The sequence below is a fragment of the Rhopalosiphum maidis genome, chromosome 1 (genome assembly GCF_003676215.2).
Source record: "Rhopalosiphum maidis isolate BTI-1 chromosome 1, ASM367621v3, whole genome shotgun sequence".
NCBI lineage: Eukaryota > Metazoa > Arthropoda > Insecta > Hemiptera > Aphididae > Rhopalosiphum > Rhopalosiphum maidis.
Window position 1 is genome coordinate 5,180,621 of NC_040877.1, and position 27,994 is coordinate 5,208,614.

The following is a 27,994-nucleotide window of genomic DNA, read 5'->3' on the forward strand; positions in this document are numbered from 1 at the left end:
ACGCATGTCGCTTAATACTCTTAACAATATTGAATTTACAGCTGTAATACTTAAAATAACATGTTTGTGCTTGTGTTCACAGGACCTGACAGTGAGGACTCGGAGACTTCGTTCCGGTTGGACGGCAATACCGGTGAGATATGGGCTGCACAATTGCGGTCGGGTGTTTACAGACTGATGATAGCCGCCAGGGATGGCAGCGGTTACGAGGCCGCCCAAGTGGCCCAAGTCCGAATTACTGTATTATCCGCAGACCTGGCCAAACCATACGCCGTGTTCGTTAAGTCACAATACTCGTTTACGGTGCCGGAGGACGCACTGGTGGGTACTGCTGTCGGAAACGTGACGGTGTCGCCCAATCAGTCAGGTATGTGTAACTACCCACTGAGGAATTCAAAATACCGAGTGGTGATATATGAGTAACTAGTTAGGGGCAAATTGTTATCCGTGTCGCTCAAATGTTTATATTCACGCGTATGTAAGTACAAAGAGAAGAGGAATCTTTCGTGCGGAAACGTCATCATATAAGTCGTAATAGTGTATAGTATCTATATAGTTCAGGTGTGGTGCAGATATCGCTAAAACGGCAACCACTTCACGCACACATCGAGACCAAGCCGCACGATACAAAGGTCGAATACATACATGTAAAACAAAATAAATAAAAAAAATCGGAATGCAGCATGGTAAACATATAGGAATGAACCGAGTCGTGAAATGTATATATATCTCACAATAATACGTCTTCATTTCGCATCCGATCACGATCCGTTCCGGGGGGGTAAGTTACGAGACGTATACATAATATCCCGCGCGCCGCATATATTATACAATATGTATCGTCTCAACCGTGCACTCGGCGACTTCTCTATAACCGTGCAGTCTCCCTCGCCGAGTCGTGCTAGGCATATATTACTGCTAAGTAGTAAGTATTATTATTAGGTATACCTTTATCTGTGTTTGGAAATTTGGCGGCCACCGCGATCGTTTGCACGAACGGCCAGCTCATTATAATGATATCACCCGACAATGATCGTCGCAATACGACACGCGTCGTTGTCCGCTATTCCTGCTGTAGCAGATTGAAATTCACTAACTAACTGGTTCGCACATGTATATTGTATACATAACTATATATGTGTGTATGACGTGCCTAATCGACTAGGTCGATCGATCGGTATAATAATATAGTTATATATTTTTTCTCACGCACGCCTGAGCTTATATTCTTATTCATGTGCAACAGAACGGTATACTAAAATGCCCATTTTTTTCCGTGTGTTCAGCACCGTCCTCTTATTAAGACCATAGATCGGAGATTTAATGCAAAATGAAATGACCATATATTTTAAATTCATTTCAATACATGCGATAACAATACGATCCTCTGTCAGATCATACATATAAAACTTTAAAATACCTAGTTTAAAATATAACCGTTGATTTTAAAAATTACTTCTATTCGTATATATGTATACCTCTTCTATTATCAAACAATATCGACATCCTACATCGAATGATAGCCAACCAGGAAAATTAGTTTCGACGATGAAAACTTAAAAACGCACAACTTACAAACATTTACGACTCGACCCGCGCGATGTGTATATACAATGTATAAATAATAAATTTATATTATGTTAAATTATACGTATATATATACACGTACAAACTTCGTATTGTGTGTCTGTGTGTGTGTGTGTGTGAACGCATGCGTGCGTATATAACGACCACAATTTATGTCCGTTTACTTATCTCGCCCCGGTCCCGCAGTAGTTATTTATCACCGCCGCCGCCGGTCCGAACGAATTTCTCGTCGTTATTAAAATTTTATTCAAATTAAATAAACCGGAACGTGGCGTTTTTTCGACCAAAGACGATGAATTTACGACGAGTCAACAATAGACGAGAAAAACAACTAAAAACCGAATATGTCATATTTCGGTACGTGGACCCCTCTGATATCGGTAAACCGCTGCTGCACCGGGTGATGACGACGATCGTTCCAAGATGGTAAAATAAAAACAACAAAAAATCGTCGCGCGGGACGAGATTTATGTAAATCGTTCGTGGTTTTCGTGTATATACACATATTATAATGTATATGTATTATATATCTATATACTGGCCAAACACACTCGATTCTATTAAAATCTCTCATCGTCCTACGGATGTGCATAATATTATTATATCTATACATATATATATATGGTATGTTTAATCTCATCCCCACTCTGCCAGAGTCTGATTTTTCCGAGCGTTCGGTCAACCGGTGTTTCTGGATTTTAATTAAATGGTAATCTCTCCGAGTCGCGCCGCGACCCTCTCCGCGGAATATAACAACCCGCGTACTAACTAGCTGCCCTCCATTCTTTACAATAATATATTGCATAGATCATATTATATCTCATTACAAACACCCGTGGGTGGAAGATTACACGTTGACGCGTTCGCGAACGAAGATGACATTTGCTACAGTCCTGTACTATAATAATATTCTCGTCACAAGTATGTCGATGATTTCTGATTTGTGTTTTTTTTTTTTCATAAAAACTATTTTTATATCAAAAGATTTTTGGTCAAACACAGGTAGAGTTTTTTTTTTAATTTTCGAACAAACCGGTCCGTAGAAAATATGTAATATCTTTACCGCTCACACTACGGCTACTGGTCAATATTTTTTGTGTGCGCGCCGCTTTGTCGTCATTGTCGTATTATATTATTATCACCATTATATTTATACATATATATATATATATGGCAATACCGTCGACAAACGCATTTAACGCATTCACAGTGTTTATTTACTCTCAAAGTTATATAATATACCCATCATATATTGTATGAATATTTAAACTCACGCACGATAGCTCTCATTGTTTACAACGACGCTGGTGGTTTGTCACCATATTATCGCTTATAAACGAGTAAATATACCTATATTGAGTTCACGTGCGTGATACGATGATAATATAGTTCGATTCGATCGTTTCGATCACAACATAAATTATGGAGAAAAAAAGCAGTTCAACTCGGATATAACAATATAATATATAATATGAAATATATATTTTATAAATCTTTATACTTCGTGATTGCGGAAAAACGTACTTTATTAAAGACTGTAATTGTTTTTTCAGAAATGTATGGATTATTATTACATAATAATATTTTAAACTAAATATTTGACAATATTTTTTTATTAAAAAAAATTAATGTATACAAAGGTATAATTTATAAATTAAGCGTATACATAGTTGTCAGTCTTTTTAACACGAACAACATCTGTATTATACCTAATTGTTTTTTCGCCCTTAATTTTTATACTTATATTTATTTATGTACATTCAACATTCTACATTTAAGCTTGATAATATTAAAAATGAGTTCCGTCTTACAGGTTTGGACGATTCGGAATCCGTAAGGTACGCCATACATTCGGACGAAGCCAATGGATATTTCGCTATAGATCCAGTAAAAGGAATAATCAAAACGACAGCCGTGTTGGATCACGAATCATTCGAATCAGTTCTACTCAACGTCAAAGCCTACTCGGTGACGAACAAATATTACGGAGCGCACACTCAAGTGAGTGTATACACATAATAATAATATTTTATTTAATAACCTTTTGTGCGCACATTCCTACAACACTGCTGTGTTCGTTTATGCGCCATGATATTGACGTATTACATACAATATAAACGTTGAGTTTTTTTTTAAGAATTTTATTTTTTTTCTCTGCACACATAAACATATACTCTTGCTCTATAGCGAGATCAATGCACACACGATCGGTTAACGAGAGAGACCGCGATCAGTTGTAAAACTGTTTAATTGCACCAGTGTTCTGCTGCAGGTGCGCCTATTAGGGGGAGGGATGAGGCGTTTATGAGTTTATGTTGACTTAATGGTCTACGTGAGCAAAACCTTTACAACCCGAATGCGCTCAACACTGTAACGGCGACTTGTGTGTGTGTGTGTGTAATAAAACAAATCCCACTTAGGCCCGGCGCGACGTTTCTTTCAAACGCATTATACTTAGTTTGTTGTTTTTACTGATAGTAAAATATATCAGCGGATGAATATTATAATATTTAGGTACATATAATATTATATAGAGGTACCTACCCGTAGAATTTGCTGCGGATAAGCGAGTGTATACGTATATATATGAAGATCGTTAAACTGTCAATATTTTCCATAGACTCGGACGAATATGCATACCTTATAATATAATAATATGCCGTCACGGTGTGTGTTATATATTTTTTAACGATTGCAGTTTCAAACGACTGCACATTCATCACAGTGCCTACTGAAACTGCAGTTATATTTATGACGGTTGTTTCAAAACGTTTGCTCTGGGACGCGATTATAGCTTTAAAATAGAAAGTATTCAACTATATAAAGAAAATAATATTATTTTATTATTTAATCATAGTATAATGTTACTCGTTGGGATGACGTACTTCCGATACATTTTTAAAATATTATATGAGAATAACACTTTGTTTGCCTTTGATGTGTATCTAATATATATATATATGTCATCGGTAATAGGTGAACATAATAATCGAAGATATAAACGACAATTCGCCGCATTTTGATTCGAGTTCGGTGAGAATTGCCGTACCAGAAAATGTAGCGACGGGATCGCCGATTTACACTGCGCACGCCACCGACCCAGACTCCGGTGCCAACGGACAGGTACATTACGAGCTGATTGCCTCCACGCAAGAACCATCGTATTTCCAAGTGGACCACAACCGTGGTACGATCAGTTTAATCCATGGACTAGATTACGAGACGGTTCACCGACTGACGGTTACCGTCATCGCCAGAGACTCTGGGGTACCGTCGCTGTCCGACAACATGACTCTGGTAGTGGATGTCCAGGACATCAACGACAACCCACCCGTATTCGAGCGACCACATTACGCGGCCACCATTTTGGAATCATTGCCGGTCAATTCACAGGTAAGGATATTTATTTTGATGATAACATGTCAATTATCTGCAATCATACACCAAATATATATTAACCCAGATATAAAAGTACTCTTACCTGTACTATCTCACTCCCGGACGTCACATACGTTAATCGCCTGACCCATCCAATCGCGAGTAGCTATACGCCATATAGCTTCGCTAATCTTATCTAACCTTTTCTCATCTCGAAAATTCCAACGTTTACCGCCCTATCAATATTATACTTTCAATTATTTCGTCCATAAAACATTTGACAGTTTTTATTTTTTTACTGTTTGGCAATTTTTTAAATACACTGCTCTATTACAGCTGTGCAGCAAGTAATGCAGTTCACGTTTTATGTGATCGATTCCCTCCAAAAGGTATAAACCAATCGTAATTTGTATTTTATACTTACGAGTGCTTGTAATAAGCTTGCCGAAAACGCTACGACGTTCTCACGTCGTCCATCGTCACGACATTCTCGTTAATTAATAACGGTACAACGCGGGTGCCTAGCGCGCGCGCGCAATGACCATCGACTTGCGAGGGGGTCACAGTCATGATTTCGCTTCAGCATAATATAACGGAACTACACGACGGTATTGTCCTTGCATTCCAATAATAATAATACGTACGCCACACCGTTCGTCGGGGGGTTTATTCATGTACACATTGCAAATATAAACCCGCCGGAAAGACGTGTATTTCCGATTGTAGAGGCTATTTAATTTAAAAAAAATTACTTTCTAATTTACTGAGTTTTAACATGCCTATACCGGCCAATAACAAAATATAACTGCGGGAAATTTCACAATGGGGTGTGTTGGACGATAGCGGTGCGCGAGCTACAACACTTTCCACAACAGGTCGGCGCGACTGGCAAAAGTATTCCGTGGAGCGAACCAATTAAACAATAAACGACGACGGCTAGTTAATGCGCGGTACCAGTAATAATATTATAATAACGTGGGACTACAATGCACGTGTATTATAATAATATAATACCTTCCTTCATAATAATAATAATAATAATAATTTAATGACTGATAATCTAATACACGCGATATACGCACGTACCTATTTGTTGTAGTACAAATCGCGCGCTGGAAGGGGTATAATGTAATAATGATTATTATTTATTATATCATTTTTTTTTAAATTTTTTTTCGTTCGGGACGAAACGCCCCGTGATGGGGTCCATGCCGACCCGATGTATAGTGCACAGCATCCATATCTCCGCGGAGAAACCATAATATAATAGAAGAGATACGATAACATTATAATATAATAATAATAATAATAATAATACAAGTATATTATACATGTGTATATTGTAACGAGATCGTCAACCGCCAAAGACGTGAATGGGCGGAGCGGGGTGTAGGTACAAAGACAAAACGAAATAATAATAATATGTACGTCTTTTTATCGTAATATAATAATATTATTATATACATCGACATGGGCGCTGCAGCCTATCGATTTTCCCCGGGGACGCGGCATATCATATATTGTACACGGGTAATATATTATATTATTATTAACATCGTCGCGCGGGGGGGTGTCGTGCGAGGCCCCCAACGAGGCGCGAACAATGCGTCATTGTGTTGGCAGAACTGCGCGCGTCCCGATAATTACTCGTCGTCACCGGGGCCGAATCGCGGCGGTGATTGATGGACGGGCCGCGGCGACGTACGTACACCACCTAATAATATAATACGATTTGACGCGTTCGCGTCCCCTCCGCGCCTACCCGTCCACCCACCCTCGACCCCGCCGACGGTATCGCCGGGGTCGAGCGTATAGTTCACGCCCGGGAATGCCGCACAGGCGGTGGTCGCCGTCGTCGTCGTCGTCGTCGTCGCCGCGCTCGCGATATACATATAATACCGCGCGCCACAACGTTTTCTCTCCGACTGATTTTATTTTTCATTCGTTCGTCTCGATAACCGCGTTATGGGCATCACCACCTACCCATGCGATATACGACCGCATTCGTGTACAGCATCCGAACGAGGCGTAGGCCGCAGTTATAACAACTATATAGTAGGCACGACGGCCACGGCGTGTAATCCTATATATTATACAGTAATATTATAATGTACAGTGTATACGCGTTTGCAGCGAGTTCTTTCCAGTTTTTCTTCAATGGGACGACGACAATGTGTCGGATTTACAGATGCGTATCGCGTTCATCTCGACTGTGATATTATTAAATATGCCTATACGCGTTATTAATACCGCGGCGTGCCCCGTTGGCCGCACATATACGTCTGTAACCCGCGCGGACAGTATAATCTGGTCGCGCGGACGCCAATAAATTAGTGGGCCCCGCTGACGTTAATCTCGGACTCGATTAATTCACTTTAACGCGCGTTGTATTACCGCGCGTATTCCGCGTACGGTTATCATTATTATTATATTCATAAACGTGTTCCACATTAAATCGCCCGCGGTATGTGCCGTAGAATATCATTATGCAATATGTATATTACGATTCGTTGGCATGTCCGCGGTCCATGATATATTGTCAACGCCACCGTTTAACCGCATAAATATCTCCTCCTCCCTGGGACAGTGATATAATATTATATCGCGGTGCGTAATGATATATGTACCTACCTATGTTGCCTATATTACTACCAATGTACAGTGGCGAGCTTTAAGAGACGCCGTCCACGGTGTCTGAACACTCCTGACTACCACTCGCCCTCCCAGGAAATCCGGAACATGGTGTCGTAGCGCAATAATGACGTGAAACAATATTATACGATTGGTTTTTTAAATAATAAATAAACATTTAAAAACGCCATATACTCGAGGTTACTCGACGGTTCGATTTTATACGCGTAAATATTCCATGACACTTTATATCCGGCTGGGGTTGATATCATTCAAAGTTCGCTGCAGTAAGGACTCGCTTATTTTAACTCGGCCAAAAGATTTTCGTACGAAGACTTTATGAAATCATGTGATTAATAAAATACATTAATACCTATAATGTTTATTTACATACACCACTCTCACCCTTAAGTTCAGAATAAAGACCCGTGCATCAATGATGCGATGATTATCACATCGAGTAACATTACCAGACCGCTATACACGACCTATTAAGTTACTGGAATGAAGCAATTTGTTTTTTAATAATACCCGTTTTTTATCGATGCCTCGCAGATCGTGCAAGTGACGGCGTTGGACGGTGACAGCGGTAACAACGCCCGGATCACGTACCGGGTATCCAGCGGCGACGGAGGTGGGTCGCTGGACGTGCATCCCACCACTGGATGGGTGTACGTCAAGAGCCCGCTGGACAGGGAAACGCAGGACACATACGAATTAACAGTGGTGGCCGCTGACAACGGGTCACCGGCACCACTGGCCGCAACCGTGGTCGTGGTGGTCACCGTGGCCGACGTCAACGACAATGATCCCGAGTTCGACCGGGAATACTACGAGTTTCACGTGGAAGAGAATCGGCCAGCGGGTACAGTATTCGGTGCCGTGTCGGCCACAGACCGCGACGCCGGTGACAACGCGCTCGTCCGGTACTCGCTAATACCATCCAACTCGAGTTTCAACATTAACCTGTATTCCGGTAAGTGGTGACAACATATTCAATTCTCTATAGTCGCATATTTATCTACTTCCATACAAACAGAGGTTCTATTATTATAATTTAAACACGCGAACCTACAGTATCATACGCAGTTTTATGTAAAATTAATAAAACGCATTAATAAATTATCGCAAGAATTATTAAGGAAATTCAGGACATTTTGATAAAAGCTATGGATAGGTCGTCGATTTATATTGAATTAAAATCTCAAAAGACAATTTGGCTCTAATACGATAACTTTAGTGTAAATGGAAAATATACAAGATTATATATCAAACCAATGAATAGTATAGAGTTTTACCCCTTTGAGGGGGATGAAAAATTCGTGGTGAATTCATATACAGACGTGAGCGCACGCTATTATATAGATACATATTATTATGATATTATCTATTCTCGTGGATTGAATGACAGTATAACACTAACAGAAAATATATTTGAACAGTTGATGGGAAACCGTTTTTGCTTTACGACAATCGTATATCACTTATAGGTACATATTATGATGTATATTTATTGTGTACGGAAAACACGCGCGTTTAACAACATATAACATAAACGTCAGTGTTATACGTGTGACACCAATGCGCTATTTTATAAACGTGCCTACGACTAATGAGCATCAAACACGGTGGCATTTTCAAAATTATTTCCACCATACCTCTCTCGTACACCTTACGTAGTTCACGCCTTTTGTTCCGCGTCGTACGTCGCACACGCTTATATTATACATAGGTACGCGCGTTTAATTAATTCAACTGTGTTACCGACGCAAGGTCTTTGCTCTCGACGCGCGACACGATCGGCTATATTATATTTTCGTATCTTTACGTTCCCATTTATACTTAGGTACCAGGTACTTACATAATAAATAACACACAAGAGGCGCGCACACATTATGTCTTACCACGGTATCGTATAATACCTGTACAGCATAATATAATATATATATTAATTATTAAAATACGTTTATAATTTCTATTCGTAGGTAGGTATTGTTAGTACCTAGTAGAATATAATAATATACCGCGGTAGTAATTAATAAATATTATATAGTGTGGATTGTTTGTATTCTATCAAGAGGCAGCGAACACGCTCAAAAGATCCGTTTCCCCTTCCCGTTCGATGACTAGCGCATTTGGGGGCCAAGCTTTTATTATGTGTATCATCGTATATTGTATACGGTTTTGACTGACGCACGTAGTACGAGAATAAACAAACTAAATAGGAATACTTGTGTAGATATGTACTCATAACCACTTAAGTTTTTATTATTATTATTATTATTATTATACGTATTCTATGTGTTAGGAGGTCGCATCGAAGACTACTTACGCGGCGCGCATTCTCGACAGCACAACACACTCGAACTCTGTAATAACTAATAATATCGCCACCGCCATCTAAAGAATGTGCGTGCAAAACAATATTTATAAATAAGTGAGCTAGAGAAGTATTTGTACTTAAATATCATATTATTTATCAATAATAACAAAAACTCGAGTTAATGTTATTTTTCTTTCGCAGCTGGTAGTTTAAAAAAAAAATAATAAAAATTCGGTTCACCCACGTTATTTTGTAATACACTAGGGGTAGATACTTTATAAATACAAAATACTAATTACAGCGGTCTGGTGTATCGAAAATATTCGTTTACTAATAATAATAATAATAATAAAAGAATAACATATTACATATAATTTATAAATCGATAGCTGCGGCGGCGGTGGTGCAAAAGTAATTTCCTTGTAAATTATGGTAGTTATGTAGACAATTTGGGTCGGATATATATATAGGAGGACTACGGTTGTGGCTGCCGCCAAATTACGGGTCGACTCGGGACCATTCGTGTATAATATTATATATTGTACTCGTTCAGGTACAAGATATTATTTATATATATATATATATATATATATATATGTATGTATATAGCATATAGGTAGATACGTGTGTATATATGTATGTATGTGTGTGTGTGTGTGTGTGTGTGTGTATATTTTGGTTTTGTGCGTGTCTGGTTTGCGTGCGTCTCCGTCCTAGTGATCGTCATCGTAGTAGTCTTCGTCGCCGTCGATGACGGTGTATTGGTAGTGGTTTTTTTTTAATACAATATACCTATATAGTTGCTGCAAGCTGCCGAACGCGGTTATGATAATACCAGATGTATATATATAAACGCGTGCGTATAAGTCTCCTACCTACCCGAAGTACCCGCGTGTAACGCGCGCGTTGTAGCGGTTGGTGGATAAAAAAAACAATCGTAGAGGCCTTGAGGTCGGATACACCCTGAGGCCTGCATATAAGTAGACTTCATATACCTAAAATATACTACCTAGCCGTATATAGCTGCTGCTGCTGCTGCTCGATCACTTACTTTAGTGGTGGCTCCTTATTATTATACGCATCGACTCGCCGTTGGCTATACCCGGGTATATATAATATATAAATGTGTGTTTGTGTGTGTGTGTGTGTAAAAATACAAAACGAACAGCCCGCCTACAAATTGGTATTTTCAATATGAATAATTAATCACGTCTCGGAACGGACGAAAATATATAATAATAATTCCGATTTTAGTGTATACGATTTGTCAGCCGCGCGTCTCTGTGACTTAAAGAAGCGCGGCTGACTTATTATGTGCCTTATACATTTGTATATTATCAGTGATACGTCATGTGACACGGCTAACAACTAATATCTAATTCACTTCCGTGTTTCGCTTATGAAGAGTATAGGTATATTACTGTTATAAATTATAGTTATCTATTGGGTTTTAGTCATGTTTTTATCAAATATTATACGAATTGGACGTTTCTATTTGACCATTTTTTTTTACCTATATTGAAGTATATTTTGTTTAGGTATGCAATATGCATACAGTAATTGTTGGGTTAAATGATCGTTTTGCTTATATAATATATTGACAGCTGTATAGTGTAGGTATACGTATGGGTACAAGACAAAAAGTCAACTCTTAAGGCCTTATTTTTATACATGCATAAAAATCACAGCATTAAACGACATAGTTATAATCGTGTACAATAAAATGAAAAACAAATTTTCTAAATATTATGGAAAAAATTATATTTTACTAATATTCTGGAATTCGTGAACTGTAATAAATCGTGTTGGTTAACGACAGGCTATTATTATTTTAATACTTTATAAATTATAAATTATTATATACAACATATTTTGATGGATCAATAGTACTTATAATAATATTAATATTATAATAAATAAATAAAAAATAAAATTTGACCGTTCTATTTTTAAGAGATCAATAATTTTTAAGTAGAATAATTGTGTGCGAAAATCGAATAAAATTATTGAATTATTACTTTGAGTCCGTTTCATTTATTAATCTTGGTTCACATATCATACATATTTTATAAATGTGGATTATCGATTAATACAATCGTTTCTATGCTACAACGACCATCAAAATTCTAAGGTATAATAAATAATAATAAATGATCGAAAGTAATCAAATAATAACTAATAATACTATAAAAGCATCAGCGGCGGTGCAGTTTAACCGGGCGAAACGTGCGTAAATACGTTTTCATAATATAATAAATTATTGTGCATTCGAAATTTATGTCTCTAATTTTTCTTTTATCACGTGAAATTCCCATTGTTTTATTCGTTTTATCGTCTCCGAGTTTATTGTTGCTCGTAAGAGTACAACTGCAGCAGCAGTATAACGACAACAATAAGGTTCGCAAAGAGTTCCTATGCAATAAAAAAAAAAACCACCGGCATTACACCACTGGTAATTATACGTTTTAACGTCGTGTGCGTTATCGGCGCTATAGCGGAAGATAAATAAAATGCCGTGTATAGTAATAATACAGTATGGGTGCATATTATACTTAGGAACTACAAACTCTATCACAATAATAGCGGTTAATTGCGTATACCAATATAATAACAATAATACGGACCTGTACACGATAATAATAACAACAATAATAATATTTAACCGCTTGGCAGTGGTGGAAATTATAAACTAAATTACATAAATTATTTATTTATTAAGAAATTTAATAAAGTTTTTTAAATATAATATTATGATATTATTAATAAGTACAAGATACTAAATACTAAACTGAAATTTAAAATATTTAAAAATTAAGAAAAAAATACATTTTATACATTATTATTATTTTTTATAACATCAATATGACATATTTAAATTGAATTTTTCATAGTTAGCATCAAAAAAGTCCATTGATATATGTTTTATTAACTAACAGTAAAATTACATGAAAACAAATCTACACCATAACTTTTATGATAGTGGGGAATAAAAAATAGACCATTATTGGTTCTAGAGACCTGATAATAAGAAACCTATTTAAGCCAGTAAATGTGTACCAATCAAATGTAACCATTTTATAATTGATCATAATCATAAATAAATAACATATCAGTTGTTTTCATAGAAGATCCTGAAGACGGAGCCAATTCTCTTTAAAAATTTGTTTTTATTGATTCCAAATCTTTTAAATACGTAGATAACTTTTGAGATCCAGTCATAGATCCAAATTTCATGATTGATCACTGTATAATAGTTGCATAGATATTATATCATATCATAGAGTTTTTAGGAATATTGTAGTTTGTTTATAATGTTGGGTGTTTATATTGGTAAAACATAACATTTTATAAGATTTTTTCAAAATAATATTATTATATCAAACTCGAATGATAGAAAAGATCCAAAATATTAGTCTTTAATTACTGTGATACCATACTTAAATTCATTATTATAAAATTTATAATTACAGTATAGTGTATACAGATATTTTTTAAAGTGGTTTATACATGTGCGTTATACGCAATGGCCAAACGATATATTAATTCATAATCTGAGATTATCGTTCATTATTAATACTTATCCGTCCGTCGTCGCGCTGCCAATATTGCATGTGCACCGCGAGCGTTAATTAAACGGGCTGCCTACGCGTGTAAGAGAATCGTCGTCGAAACGATTGTCTTATATTATATTATATTCCGTCTCTCTCCACCGGATTCCATTCGTTTCGTTTGCCCTTAGTTTCTAAATTACACACGGCCAACGCCTCCGCTGATTACATCGATCATTAACGAGAATATCCATGTGTGTGTACTGTATATACACGCATATTTGTAACACCAACTCTCTTACGCCCAGTAACGTTATACATATTATCGGTTTTGAAGACATTTTTAACCATGATGCGATTTCTTCTCGGATCCATCACGCAGTGCCGCAAGTCGCGATCAACTCAACAATCTTGGAAGAGATTGATAGAGGGGGAGGTGGCCTCACCCTATGGCGGAATTTTTTTACAAAAAAAATACCCATCCCGTACACACACACACACACACACACACACACACATACACACTGCACACATTAACTGGTATATAATATTATAATCGTTTGCACAAAGGACCTGTGTCTGAAGCCGCCGCTTGGTCCGCCTAAATATTGACAATCCCAAAACGCGGTGTGCGTGCATTCAACAAAAATAAATACATTTGAAACGCAGCTATTAAAAACGTCAACCTTTTTACCCCTCTCGTGCAGCATCTCCGTATAATATAACAGCCCCCTGTTCAGGCATCTGCGACGGCTTATATACATATTAATAATATGTATATAGTACGTATAGGTAACCCGTCCGCTCTCGCGTTTATGATACAATCCCAATATTTACCTCAGACGGTCGTAAAAAAAAAAAACACTATGACGGTCGAACAGAGAAAGTGTATATAAATAATAGACGGAACCTCCTAAGCTATATAATAATAATAATAATAATACGACGCTCGTGTGAGGCGCGATAAAGAAACGCAAACATTACATATACATATATACGCTCAACCAAACCCAACGATGACGGCCGATAGACATCATAAAACTAATTTATATTTTTCTACTCTATTACAATTCTCGTTTGTGCAAACACATTGCAGTGCGTACTTGGGAATATAGTAATAATAATATTAAAGTTCGGGACTTCTCGTATTTCAATGTAATTTAGTGGTGATTGTAGAGTATTATTCTAGTTAAGATATTATTGTTATCATTTCTTTTATGAAGTGGTGAATTCAAATACAGAGTTTGACTTTGCATATTTTGTTATATCCATTTTTCAAAAATTCGGGTGTTTTTAAGAATTATCGTATTTTACCTTATAAGCGTAATCTAAATAATTTTAATTACATATTCAAGTATAAACATATTTTGAAAATTAGTGTTAGTGTCATAAGTTCTAAAATCTAATAATAATATATTTTTAATTTATACACACCAGGTGAACTAAATACCAAAGAGCCGTTGGATCGGGAATCCCGGGTTTGGCACGAAGTAATCGTCGAGGCCAGGGATCAGGATGGTGGAGTCAGAGGTCGCAGCAAGCGAGTAAAAGTCAAAGTAGCCGTGACGGATGTCAACGACAACGCGCCCGTTATTGTGGACCCACAACAGGACGTGGTAGCGGTTCGCGAACAGCAGCCGCCCGGTGTCGAGGTGGTCACTGTAAAGGCGACCGACCCTGACCAGGGCAACAACGCTACGCTCACATATTCCATACTCAAAGGTATGTGTGTCTTTTACAATTATACACCAATAGGTTTGAAATTGAAACACGTAGATGTATTATGTAATTCGGTGCTTCTAAAAAATATTACCCGCAAAAGGCACTTGAATTTCGGAGAAGCAAATCCCCAGTCTAATATAATTAAAATAGGTATAATTTATTTTACTGGTGAGCAATTTGTCATAGTTTTATTTTCATTATTATGATGTTCAACAAACGTAAGAATGTTTAGAATATTATTTTAAAATGTTTGAATACAGAATTCAATTTTGTGGGATTGAAATATTATTAATTTCTATAAGATTTTTATATTATACTTTTATATAACTAAACATTAATGTACTATATACTTATAGGCCGCGATTCCGATGGAAACGGTGAGTTTTTCATCGACCGCATAACGGGCGTCATAAGAACCAAAGTTTCGCTGGATCACGAGGAAAAATCAATGTACAGACTCTCGGTGGCGGCGACAGACAACGGACATCCGCCCAAACAAACAATTCGCATGCTCAGGGTGGAGGTGCTCGATTTGAACGACAACCGACCCACGTTCACCAGTTCCAGCCTCGTGTTTCAGGTATAGAATCGTTTTATTTTCTTCCATTATAACAAAATATAATATATATTATGTGTGTTGATATCATTTATAAGTTCAGCTCACCCATACTGGATGTTAATGTATTTATTTTGTATGCAGACATGCGGTGACCAAATTCGAATTCGCCCTGTGGCTAATTCCCTGCACGAGGTCCGGTGTGTCTTTGCTGCATCTAAATAAATAACTAAATAAATAAAACGTAGTTTCTACCGCACACAATGCTACCGAGTTTTCGATAATCATTTATATAAATCGGAAAACATGATATCATCCATATATACATATATAACCAGTTCCTCTCGTCATCGCGTGTATATATATTTTCGTCGCCCAATTTTTTCGCTGGGCAATAAATTTGAATGTCATTCGTTCGTTCGTACATACACATTGGTATAGTAGAGCGTCCCGCCCCTATCGCGCATTTCTGAAATCCGGAATAAATTGGATTAGATTGGAGCACATAAATCAACGGAGAAAGGAGGTTCTCAAATGCTAATTTGTATATGTGTGTGCGCGTATGGATGAGCGTTGTATGTTTGAAACACGACTGCATTTCGAAAATACCCAAAAATCTAGATAAAGTCATTACTTGTTAACCTGTTCATTTTCACGTGGTTATTGTTTATAATGACAAAAAAATAATAATAATGAATAAACAAATCAAATGATAAAAAATAAATAAATAATAAAACTCGAATTCGTCGCCGCCGCGTTGTTGCAATGCGCTTGAAAAATCAAAACTGGTTTTTAGTGTTGTCGTCGTATGTGTGTATGTGTGAGTGGTGCAGGAGCAGCCGAGAAATACGATTGCGACCGAAATAAAGAATATAAATAAAATATACGAGATAAAAACAATTCGCCTATATTCAATTGAAACCGGGTTTCAAACGACTACGACGACGACGACGACGACGATGGTGTGTATGTATAGTTTTGCGCCGCGTTTGTTCACTGTGACTTCTCTTTACTTATATTTATTGTTTGACTTTTTTTCTTTTTTTCATTTATTTATTCCATTCTATCTCTCCATACGCATACACACATACACAAATGACGAGATCCAGTGCTCACGATAAGGCATTGTTACGCGAGCAAAAAAAAAATTACTTGCATAAAAATAAAACAAAACAATAACGAAATCGAACTTCTTGTGTTTTACATATTATTATTATTGCACCGACCGACCGTCCGACCGACCGATTCCTGTCGTCGTTGTCGTCGTCGTGGTCTGTCTTTTCGGCCCTAATGAACGTCTCTTTGTGTGTCCCGGCGATTTCCTGAACGCGCTTCGTCTGACGACGTGTACTTTTCGTGAACAACTTTTTTTTTCTTCCTCTCCTTATACCATTCCGACGATCCGAATCAGATACTGAATTAGTCACGAACTAACGAGATTTGCATTTATAGTTTTAAATACCACGCGGACCGTGAAGATTTATACGTTTTCGATTTGGATCGGTTTAATTAAGAGGCGCGCGTTGGTCGAGTTTTACGAAATGAGATTCTACGTGGACACGAGGAGGGGAAAAGAATAAAAATGGACAACCGATTTTCTCTCGCGCACGCCGCTGTGAGACCACTCGATAACCGGCCAGAGCTGATCCGTCCGGTGATTGTTCCCAAACGAAATTTACTCCAGACCGACACGAATACTAATATGGAATTCCTCGACCAAAACTCGCCTTTTTCGCATACGCCGTATAGTTATTACAACGGTAAACGTCCAAAACAACCCATAATATGTATAATGTATAGACGGTCGAATTTCCGTAAAAACCGTCAGCACGCGTGTCAACTCGATGAATAACGTAGTTGGACGTTTATTAGATTTAGAAGTAATCAATATTATAACAGTAAATACTAATGATTTGCGTAGCCTTACATGGTCCGTAGAATGTACAAGTCATATAGGTATAATGGAATTTAAATAGGCACAGTAGAAATTATTTGTCCCGTATTTTAATGAGACAAACTCGACTGTTTCAAAATTGCAGCTATTACTGAAAGTTGATTGTTTTGTTATTTGTTATGTCAAAAGAATTTTAAGATAAAATTATGTTCAAACTTCCCAGCACCATTAGATAACAAATTTTAGGTAGGTATATTATTATAACTGCGGAATAAAATCGTATTTCGTAAATCACTTTTTATATTATTATTATAATATATTAGAGAATAATAATAATAATAAAAAAAAGTGGTGGCACCAGCTGTTTTCATCGGCACCATTGCGGTTGCGTGCAATGTCTAACCGTACCGCACACACGGCACTTGTTGTACTGGTTATTAACAAATTTTTTTATTTTCGTCGCAGGTGAAGGAAGACGCGGCCGTGGGTAGCATAGCCGGCCGCATAGCGTGTTCGGAGGGCGCTGGCGCCGCGTCGGCGGGCCGCGGCCAAGTCAAGTACACGCTCAGGCACTCGGACGTCAGCCAGCAAGTGTTCGACCTGGACAGGAGCACGGGAGCGCTAATCGTGGCCGGTCGGGTGGACCGGGAGACGAAGGCGACGTACGAGATGGAGGTGCACGCACTGGATACCGGCGCCAGCACGAACCCGCAGAGCAGCTCGGTGTCGGTGCGCGTGGAGGTGTTGGACGTGAACGACAACGCGCCCCAGTGGCCGGAAGACCCGGTCGTGGTAACGGTGGCCGAAGACGCGGCCGTCGGCTCGGTGGTGTACAACTTTACGGCCTCGGACGCGGACGCAGAGGCCAACGCCGAGCTGCGTTACACGTTCGTGCACCGGCATCCGACGCAGCTACGCCACGGGCCCGAGTCGGCGTTTTCGCTGGACCCGCTGACCGGCATGCTAACGCTGGTCGAACCGCTCGACTACGAGACGGCACGCGAGTACGTGATGGTGGTCCGGGCCACCGATCAGGCGGTCAACGTCACCGAGCGGCTGTACGCGGACGTGACGGCCAGAGTGGTGGTGCAGGACGCCAATGACAACGGGCCGAGGATCGTATCGCCGACGTTCCGACGGTTGTACGCCGACGGATCGGCCAGACCGGGCGATTGGCTCTGTGACGTGGTGGCCGTCGACTTGGACGCCGGTGACAACGGCCGCACGGTGTACACGATCACTGGCGGCAACGACCACGGCACGTTCGGCATCGGCTACGATACCGGCACACTGGTATTGGCCCGAGTACCGGACACCGACAGGAAGCACACGCTCAACGTCACGGTCGCGGACAGGGGCACGCCGGCCAGGTACACGCACACCACACTCGAAGTGGCGTTCACCACGAGCGCCGAACAGTCGGTGAAATTCGCCCAGAAACTGTACGCCGCCAACGTTTCCGAGGACGCTCCAGTCGGCAGTTTTGTCACCAAAGTCACGGCCAACTCAAACGACAACCGTAAGTCATAGTTATATGTTATCCGTCAAATTTTCTTTATTTTTATATGGGTACAATTTAACAGTAGCCTCGTGGTTGGAGATGTTTAAGTAAAAAAAAAATAAATCAGCAACAATATTATTTTTCCTCGCCAAAAACTACAAAAACAATTTTTGACTAATGTTTATATAGCACATATTATAATTTATTACATTTAAATATACAGAAAACAATTATATTATATATAAATATAATAAAACCAAATTATTTGACCGTGTTCCAAACGGGTAGAAGTTGTCTCATTGTCTCCCATTAAAATTCGCCACTTCAAAGTAGTTCTGTTTAAAAGCGTAAATTTAGCATCTGGTAAATGTGTTCGATGAAAGTTCCGCGTGATCCTCCTCACGAAGTCATCACGATACATACCAATTATTATTGTTTTTCTAATATTATTGACGAGTATAATATTGCATTTAGTTTTAATATTTATAAGCGTTACTTATAAAAAAAAAAACTTTTACACGATCGGAATTTAATAGTACTGCTTTATAATGTGCGTCGAAACTGTTTAGCATATATGGGACGTGAGGCGCAAGATGATTGGATTTCGTATCTCGAGCGCGCGACTCGATATTAAAAGTCGTTAAATTTGCAATAATGAATAAAGAGTATAATTATAGTAACCTATCGATTGAAAATCGAAACGTTGATTGCTATAACATTATTATAACCTACAGTTATCTGCGCTCAAGTAATATTCAAAATCTTATTACAAGGTTGGCGTTATTAAAAAAAAAAAAAAACCAAACCAAACCAAACCAAACCAAACTAGTAATTATTATAAGTTGCTATATTATATTATTTAAACCACATTGTCTACGAAACCACATCACAATCATGTCTCTTCACGTATCTAACGTTTATTATATAAAGGTATATATATCCGTACGTTCTAAAAGAAAATGATTCAACATGAATATCGATAAACGCAACGCAAAAGTTGCTATACAGTTAAATAACCATATTTGTATCGAAAAAAAAACTAAACAAACGATTTCGGCTTAACTTTATAAAAAATATATCTCAAACATTTTTATATTTTTGGAAATAATTAATGTTTACATGTTCGATAAAAAAGATTTATTAGAAAAAGTCGTGTGGGTTCAAAATAACGTCAATTTTAATCGACACTCAATAGTATAACTTCAAAAATTGTTTAACATTTAGTATAATACGGTTTAGTCAATTATACAATACTGTAGCTGTTTATTTTATATATAAAATATTTGTTTCGTATATGGGGTTAATCTTTATCACACAATATATTTTATGCCATACACGAATAGACGATATAATAATAATAATAATAATAATAATAATAATTTAATAATATGGATATGATTAACACGGGAAAAGAATTAACCCGATCAAAGTTTGTAGAAATAGGAGGATATGATTCTCAAAAAAATAAGACTTATAGTCACCCTAATAAATATACACATTTACCTATATTATAGTCATTGCTCTAATACGCAGTGGCATAATATTTTTCTCAACAACTAATCGCTAGTGAAAATCGCTATAATCATTTGTTTTCTGTATTTCAGGAATTTCTTATAGCATACCCGAAGGTGTGGCCGACAACTGTTTTCGCGTGGATAAAGACCGAGGAATAGTGACATTACAAAATCGAATAGACCGCGAACGGACTTCTCGGTACGTGTTGCCAGTGTACGCGACAGACGAGGTGAAATCAAGCACAGATGTGGTGACACTCGAAGTGGGCGTATTGGACGTAAACGACCACAGTCCTAGGTTCAAGCACGATTCGTGTCACACGTTGATGGTGCCTGAAAACCAAGAACCGTCGGTGATTCGCACAGTGGCTGCCATGGATCCCGACTGGGGATCCAACGGTCAGATAGTGTATAGCGTCATAGGTGGAAATGGCGGCAACAAGTTTCATCTAGACCCAAAGACGGGTGAGCTGACGGCCAAGACGCTGGACCGGGAGGTACAAGCCAAATACCAGTTGCAGATAGCTGCTCAAAATCGCGGCAGCACGATGGATGGATACTGCAATTTGACGGTGATCGTTGACGACGAGAACGACAATGACCCGAACTTTGAACAGAGCAAGTACGAAGCTATATTATCGGAAGATGTACCACCCGGCACCAAGGTGCTGATGACTAAAGCGCACGATGCGGACGTGGGCGTGAACGCCAAGATAACGTATTCGCTGTCCAATCAAACAGAAAACGTTTTCCAGATCGACAATAAAACCGGAATCATCACTACCGTAGAGTGAGTTGTGCAGCTTTATTCAGTATGAAAATACTATACGCTGACTATCATGATCTAATTTTTTTTTTCAATTTTTTTTTTATAGAAGTCTCGACCGAGAACGACAACCGAACTATTGGCTACAAGTCGTGGCTAGGGACGGTGGAAAATATAACCCACGATCATCCACAACACTAGTATACATTAAAGTGCTGGATGTCAACGACAACATGCCCGTGTTCACGAAATACCCGTTCACTGCGGAAATTCCGTCACACGTACAACCCGGAATGGACATCGTTCGGGTATCGACCGTCGACAAGGACGAAGGTTCCAACGCCGATGTCTTGTATTCGTTTAAGGAAAACCAAGAAGCCACCGACCGATTCCGAATTAACCCCAATACTGGCGTAGTAACAGCATCGTCGAGTCTAGCCTCGGACAATGGTCAAGTGTTCCACTTGGAAGTGACGGCTACCGACAAGGGAAACCCGCCACAAAGCTCGTCAGGTCTATTAGAGATAAAGATCGGTGAAAACTTTGATCGGATCCCTGTCATGCGGTTCAAGAACTCCACATATCACATAACAATACCAGAAAATTTGGAACAGCACAAAGACGTGCTTGAGGTGAATATATGATTTCATGTTATTATATACACATATAAAAATATTATATACAAGATAATTAACCAAGCACGTCATGCTCTTTTTAATAATTTGAAAATATGTTTTTTTAATATATTTAAAAGTCCCGAAATTAGGATCTGAATAAATTAGTAAATCTCATTAAAGAAAAAATAGGATTGAGCATACTTATATACTAAATATTAAATAATACTAAGGCCTGTATTGGCCCGTGATGAAAAACAAATAAAATAATATTCGTGTTTTCCTCGTGTGTTTATAGATTTCGGCTTATCGTAGTGATGGTCGGAAACAAAAAGTGTTCTATAAATTGGCGCCGGTCAACAACGAGAACGGGCTGTTTTACATAGACGAAGAAACGGGCGTGATACGCGTCGGCCGGTCTGAGGGTCTGGATTACGAAACGTACAAGACAGGTATACACTTGGTGGCCATCGCGCAAACCGACGCCCCCGCGTCTGTGTTCATGTGGGGATATGCCGACATCTGGATACACCTTTCCGACCAAAACGATAACAGCCCGGTGTTCACGCAAAAGGAGTACACGGCAACGGTGGCTGAAGGCAACTCCAAAGGGGCGTTCGTCGTCAAAGTGGCCGCCATTGATTTAGACGACAACGAGAACTCGAGGCTGTCTTATCACCTGGTTGACGGTAACCACGACAACGCTTTCGTTATCGATCCAACTGACTCCGGCATAGTCAAGACCAACATTGTGCTAGACAGCGAGATTAGGGACACCTACAAGCTAACTGTCATTGCGACCGACGAGGGTACGCCTCAGATGACCGGTATGGCCACCATCCGGATCATTGTTATCGACATCAATGATAATCGGCCATCATTCCCACCGCGAACCGCCATTAACGTTAAAGAAGGTATGTGTGGAATTCATCATTGTATATAACAATAATAAATTACATATCATATATTATATACATTCACTATGTACAAAACCTAAAATAATATTTATTGTATTTTTTCGTTTTATTTTTTTTTTTTAAATGTTAACGAAATCTATTCTTTGTGCGTATTAAAGGTCTGGAAGTAGGAAGCATGATAACAACAGTGGTCGCTAACGATGTGGACACGTATCCCACGCTAACCTATTCTTGGGCGCCCTCGGTGGGATTGGTGGAACGGAAAATTTTTGCACTGGACAGATATAGCGGACGAGTGTCGTTGATTGGAACTCTGGACTACGAACAGACAAAGATGTATCGCTTGGGCGTAGTTGTGTCCGACTCGGAACACACGGCGTCCACAGAGCTAACCGTCATGGTGACCGACGATAACGATAACTCTCCAGTATTTGATCGTCCTTACTATACTTTCACGATGACAGGTTTGTATTATAACAATATCACATATAAAATCATCTGACCCGCTAATAATAAAGATATAATATTTAAACGCGTATATATTATTGATGTATACAGAAAACGTTTACGGGGAGTCGTCAATGAAAGTGCTTGCAAAGGATTTAGATTCCGGACTGAACGGACAGATCAAATACAGACTGGTGAACGACTTAAACGGATTTAGGATCGACCAGCAAACCGGTGTCATTACTGCGAACCGATTAAAGTTTGATCAAAAATTACTGCAAAAGGTAATGATTATAAAATAATAAATCTTAGAAAATTAATTTTTCATTAAAATATTAATTATAACCATTATATTGTGATTTATTTTTTTAGGGCTTTGCTGATCTGTTGATATCCGCCACCGACCTAGGAACTCCTCCACTTTCAACTATTATCGCGGTTCGCGCTAACATACAAAATACAGCACATTCAAACACGGTGAAATTTGCACAAAATGAATTCAGGTAAAATAACTATCCACAATTCACAAAGTCCCGTTGTGGCGAAAATACTACACATACATTTTACTAATATTTTATGTATTTTTTTTTTTTATCTTTTAGAGTATCGGTTCGAGAGGACATTGTTTTGGGAGAATCGTTTTTGAAATTGTTGCCCAGCTATACAGCCGACAGCTCGGCACAGTTTAAAATCGTCGAAGGCGATGATGAGAAAAATTTTGATCTCATAAGTCCAACTGGTGAACTTTTCGTAAAAAAACATCTGGACCGAGAAACGCGCAATATATATTCACTCAAGATCACAGATAGCGTCAATAGTTCATATGTATTTGTCCACGTGATTGTTGACGATGCCAACGACAATGCGCCTCAGTTCGTGGCGAACGAACAACAAAATCTTCTGTCTTTGCCGGAGAACACGCCCATCGGACACTCGATCGTCCGAATGGTCGCTAGCGATTTAGACATGCCACCAAACTCAGACATTTCATATGAAATAACTTCGGGTAACAGCAAAAATTATTTCGATATCGACCGGAACACAGGTGACGTTTATGTCAAATCGATGCTGGATTGCGATTTGGACGTGTCCGAACACAATCTAGTGGTCAAAGCTCAGGACGGTGCAAAATCACCGGATCAACAGCTGGCCACGGTGAAGTTGCTCAAAATACGACTGGAAGACGTCAACGACAATACTCCGCGATTCCCCGTTTCGGAATACTTGGAGTTTGTTGGTGAAAACGAACCAATCGGCGCGCTGGTGTTCACAGCCAAGGCAACGGACGCGGACCGCGGCTTTTACGGGCAACTTAATTATTCGATCGCGTCGTCGGCCAGCTATTCGGGCGCGGACGATTCATGGAAAATGTTCAAGATAGACGCATTAACGGGCTTGGTTACAACCAACGCCGTGTTCGACTACGAGACAAGAAGCAAGTACACGTTTACAATAATTGCCAGCGATGCCGGGGACAAAAATACTAAAGTCCGCGTAAAGATCGAAATCGAGGGCAAAGACGAGTTTGCGCCGCAGTTCATCGAACGGACTTTCAAGTTTATGGTAAACACGGTTGATTTGCCTGTAGGCTACGTGATCGGACACGTTTCGGCCACTGACAGGGACAAAGGACCCGAGGGACGGGTCGTATACCATATGACTACACAAAACGCGTACTTCAAGGTAAACCGTACGACGGGGGCGATAATCGTAAAGAAGAAGATCGACGGCAACTTTGACGCGACACAGGATATAAGCCTCGTGGTGACGGCTAGCTCGGGCAAACAAGGATCGCTGACCAACGTGAGTGTGGTAGAGATATCGTTCGACCCCTTGTCACAACCCGGCCTAAACCTTGCCAGCAGCAGTTCGTCCGGCAACGGTATGGGTGGCAGCGGCGGTGGTCAAAATGTTGCGGGCGCTTCAGGTGGAAGCTTAATAGACTGGATTATCGGCATCCTGTCTGTAATCTTACTGGTAGTTCTACTGCTTGGAGGCATCATGTTCTACTTTCACCTCAAGAACAAGCAGCACCGAAACATCAACAAACCCGAACTGAGCGGACATCAGCGGACCGACAACACATACGTGGACCCCGGCGCTTTCGATACGATACCGATACGGGGCGTGGGTGGCCCGCAGGTGGTCGGTCAATTCGCGCCGCCCAAGTACGACGAGATACCAACGTATAGGAACAACAGCAGTACCACCAATTCCGGGGCAGCTACCACGTCAGACCTGTCAGGCTCAGAGAAATCTGGTTCCAGCGGCCGAGGGTCGGCCGAGGACGACGTGGAAGACGAGGAAATCAGAATGATCAACGAGCGGCAAAATGCGGACGAGCTATCCGAGGTAACAGCAGCGCGCAACACACAAGAGTATCTGGCTCGCCTGGGCATCGTGGACGCGCAGACGGTGGTCCAACAGGTACCGCCGCACTTGCCCGAGGAAAACCGACGACTATCGTCGTCCAGGCGACACCGTAGACCAATGGAAAACATCGACATGTACGACGAGGACGAAGCAACGGACGGTGACATAACCAATATGATATACGCTAAGCTCAGCGACGTGGGCAGCGAACGCGGCGGTGGCCCGGGCACCGGCACGGTCGGCGAAGAAGACGGCAGCGGCGGGGGCGGCGGAAAGTCGTCGAATAGCACCGTATACTCGGGCTCGAAAGTCCCGCCGCCCCAGCCGTCCATGGTCGGGTCGCTCAGCTCAATCGTGCACAGCGAAGAGGAGCTGACCGGCAGTTACAACTGGGACTACCTGTTGGACTGGGGCCCGCAATACCAGCCGCTGGCGCACGTGTTCAACGAGATCGCCCGGCTCAAGGACGACGCCAACTCGGTGAAGAGCTCCAACAGCGGCGCGGCATCCACAAGTGGAGGTAGCGGCGCGGGCGGTGGCATCAAAAACGCTTCGGGCAAAAAATCAAACGTTCCTAACCAACAGCAGCAGCAGCAAAAGAGTGCTCCTCCACCGCCCCCGCCACTGTTGACCAACATGGCGCCCAGAGCGCTGTCGTCGTCGCGACAGTCGGGCGTCTCGCAGCAGCACCACCACCACCACCACCACCACAACCATCACCACCAGGCTGTGCCGCCGCCCATGCTGCTCGTGCCCCGGTCGCCGATCAGTCACGAGACCAGCCCGGGATTCAGCCAGTCGGTGGCCATGTCGCCGTCCTTCTCGCCGTCGCTGTCGCCGCTGGCCAACCGGTCGCCGTCTATATCGCCGCTCCACTCGGCCGCCTCCACGTCGGCCCGGCAAAGGCATCATCAGACGGCGGAGGCTGAACTCAGACTGTGATAGTGACGTTTGCGAAATTCGCCGTCTAAACGGCCACGGCCGTCCAAAGGGTGTCGTGTGCATGGCGCGACCGGTTAAAAACAAACGTCTCATAGTAATTTATAGTCCAATATGGTTGTACGTCTTATACTCGCGACCCGTTGCGCACCCTTTCGGCGGCCGTTGCGTTTTGCACCTCGATTTACCATGTAACAAAATAGATTAATTTATAGTTATTAGACTAATTATTTTACGTGTACATAATATATACATATATTATATTATATTCTCGAAACGGCAATCTAATCAAACGTAGATATAGTTCTATAACGAAATTGTGATAGTTATGAATTTTTTATGTATACCTACCGGTATATTATACGGTTGGTAGTAATTGTTTAATGGGAATTTTTTTTTAATTTGAGCCGATTCAAGCATATAGTGTAATAGGAAGTCGAACGTAAGTGTTGCCATAATTAAAAACGAAAAATCAAATTTGAATTGCGTGCAATCGTCATTGTCATTTGCTCACTTTATTTTCTACACGTATCATATTATAATATTATACCTATACCTTTATAATATATGAATTTATTGTGTATAAATTATTATTCATTTAAACAAACACTAACTTTATACATTGTGATGAATCATATAACTACGTGAACGCGTATATTATATAATATTACTGTAAATAATTAAATCGTGTAAAAAAAATATCAAAATGACTGTATAGTATTTACTGAGCCGTTTGACTTTCGAAAACCACAAATAGGTACACTACCTTTTCCTATGTACCTCGTCGTGGCTCATTGGTGTCGGCGGTTTTCAGCTATAGAATATGTGTATTTTGTATTATAGATAATATATTTTAATTATGATGTAATTTCGTGTTATCATTGATAAATAAAAATATTTATTCCTGCCATTTACTTAAATGCAAAGACTGTTTTCAATAACTTTTCTTATTTTTATATAACTTTTTTTTTATCGATTTCGGATGAAATTATTGTATAATTTTTTTTTTTTTTACTTTACTTTATGAATGGATAGGTATGCAGTTAAATAATAATAACAAAAAATAAATAGCTAATATTTTAAAGTTAAATATAGTTATTGTAATTTGTTTACCATGTTTTTGTACAAAAAAAAATCGATGTTAAACTTTTGTAAATATGAACATTAAAAAATAAATCTTGCTGCAATGATATAATATTAACGGTGTTATTAATTATTAGAGCTCACGAACTGTCAACACGTTTTTTAGAATTTCTGAGTATGTCTAAGTATGTATTGAAACAA

The 27,994-nt window shown here is 39.6% G+C and overlaps 1 protein-coding gene across 2 annotated transcripts in view; it reads left to right on the forward strand.

The window, feature by feature from the left end:
• Positions 1–27,831, forward strand: part of LOC113549852 (protein dachsous) — a 126,424-nt gene extending 98,593 nt beyond the window's left edge. The window contains exons 5-18 of one of the 2 annotated variants that reach the window (XM_026951332.1): positions 83–367; positions 3,401–3,588; positions 4,564–4,980; positions 8,152–8,572; positions 14,905–15,189; positions 15,546–15,769; positions 18,105–19,158; positions 20,745–21,444; positions 21,530–22,052; positions 22,333–22,948; positions 23,110–23,415; positions 23,510–23,682; positions 23,771–23,901; positions 24,001–26,713. In XM_026951332.1, the coding sequence (XP_026807133.1) occupies positions 83–367; positions 3,401–3,588; positions 4,564–4,980; positions 8,152–8,572; positions 14,905–15,189; positions 15,546–15,769; positions 18,105–19,158; positions 20,745–21,444; positions 21,530–22,052; positions 22,333–22,948; positions 23,110–23,415; positions 23,510–23,682; positions 23,771–23,901; positions 24,001–26,713 (8,036 nt within the window). Of the gene's footprint in view, positions 1–82; positions 368–3,400; positions 3,589–4,563; positions 4,981–8,151; positions 8,573–14,904; positions 15,190–15,545; positions 15,770–18,104; positions 19,159–20,744; positions 21,445–21,529; positions 22,053–22,332; positions 22,949–23,109; positions 23,416–23,509; positions 23,683–23,770; positions 23,902–24,000 lie in introns of both variants that reach the window. The other variant, XM_026951333.1, reaches the window with a different exon arrangement.
• The last annotated feature ends 163 nt before the right edge of the window (positions 27,832–27,994 follow it).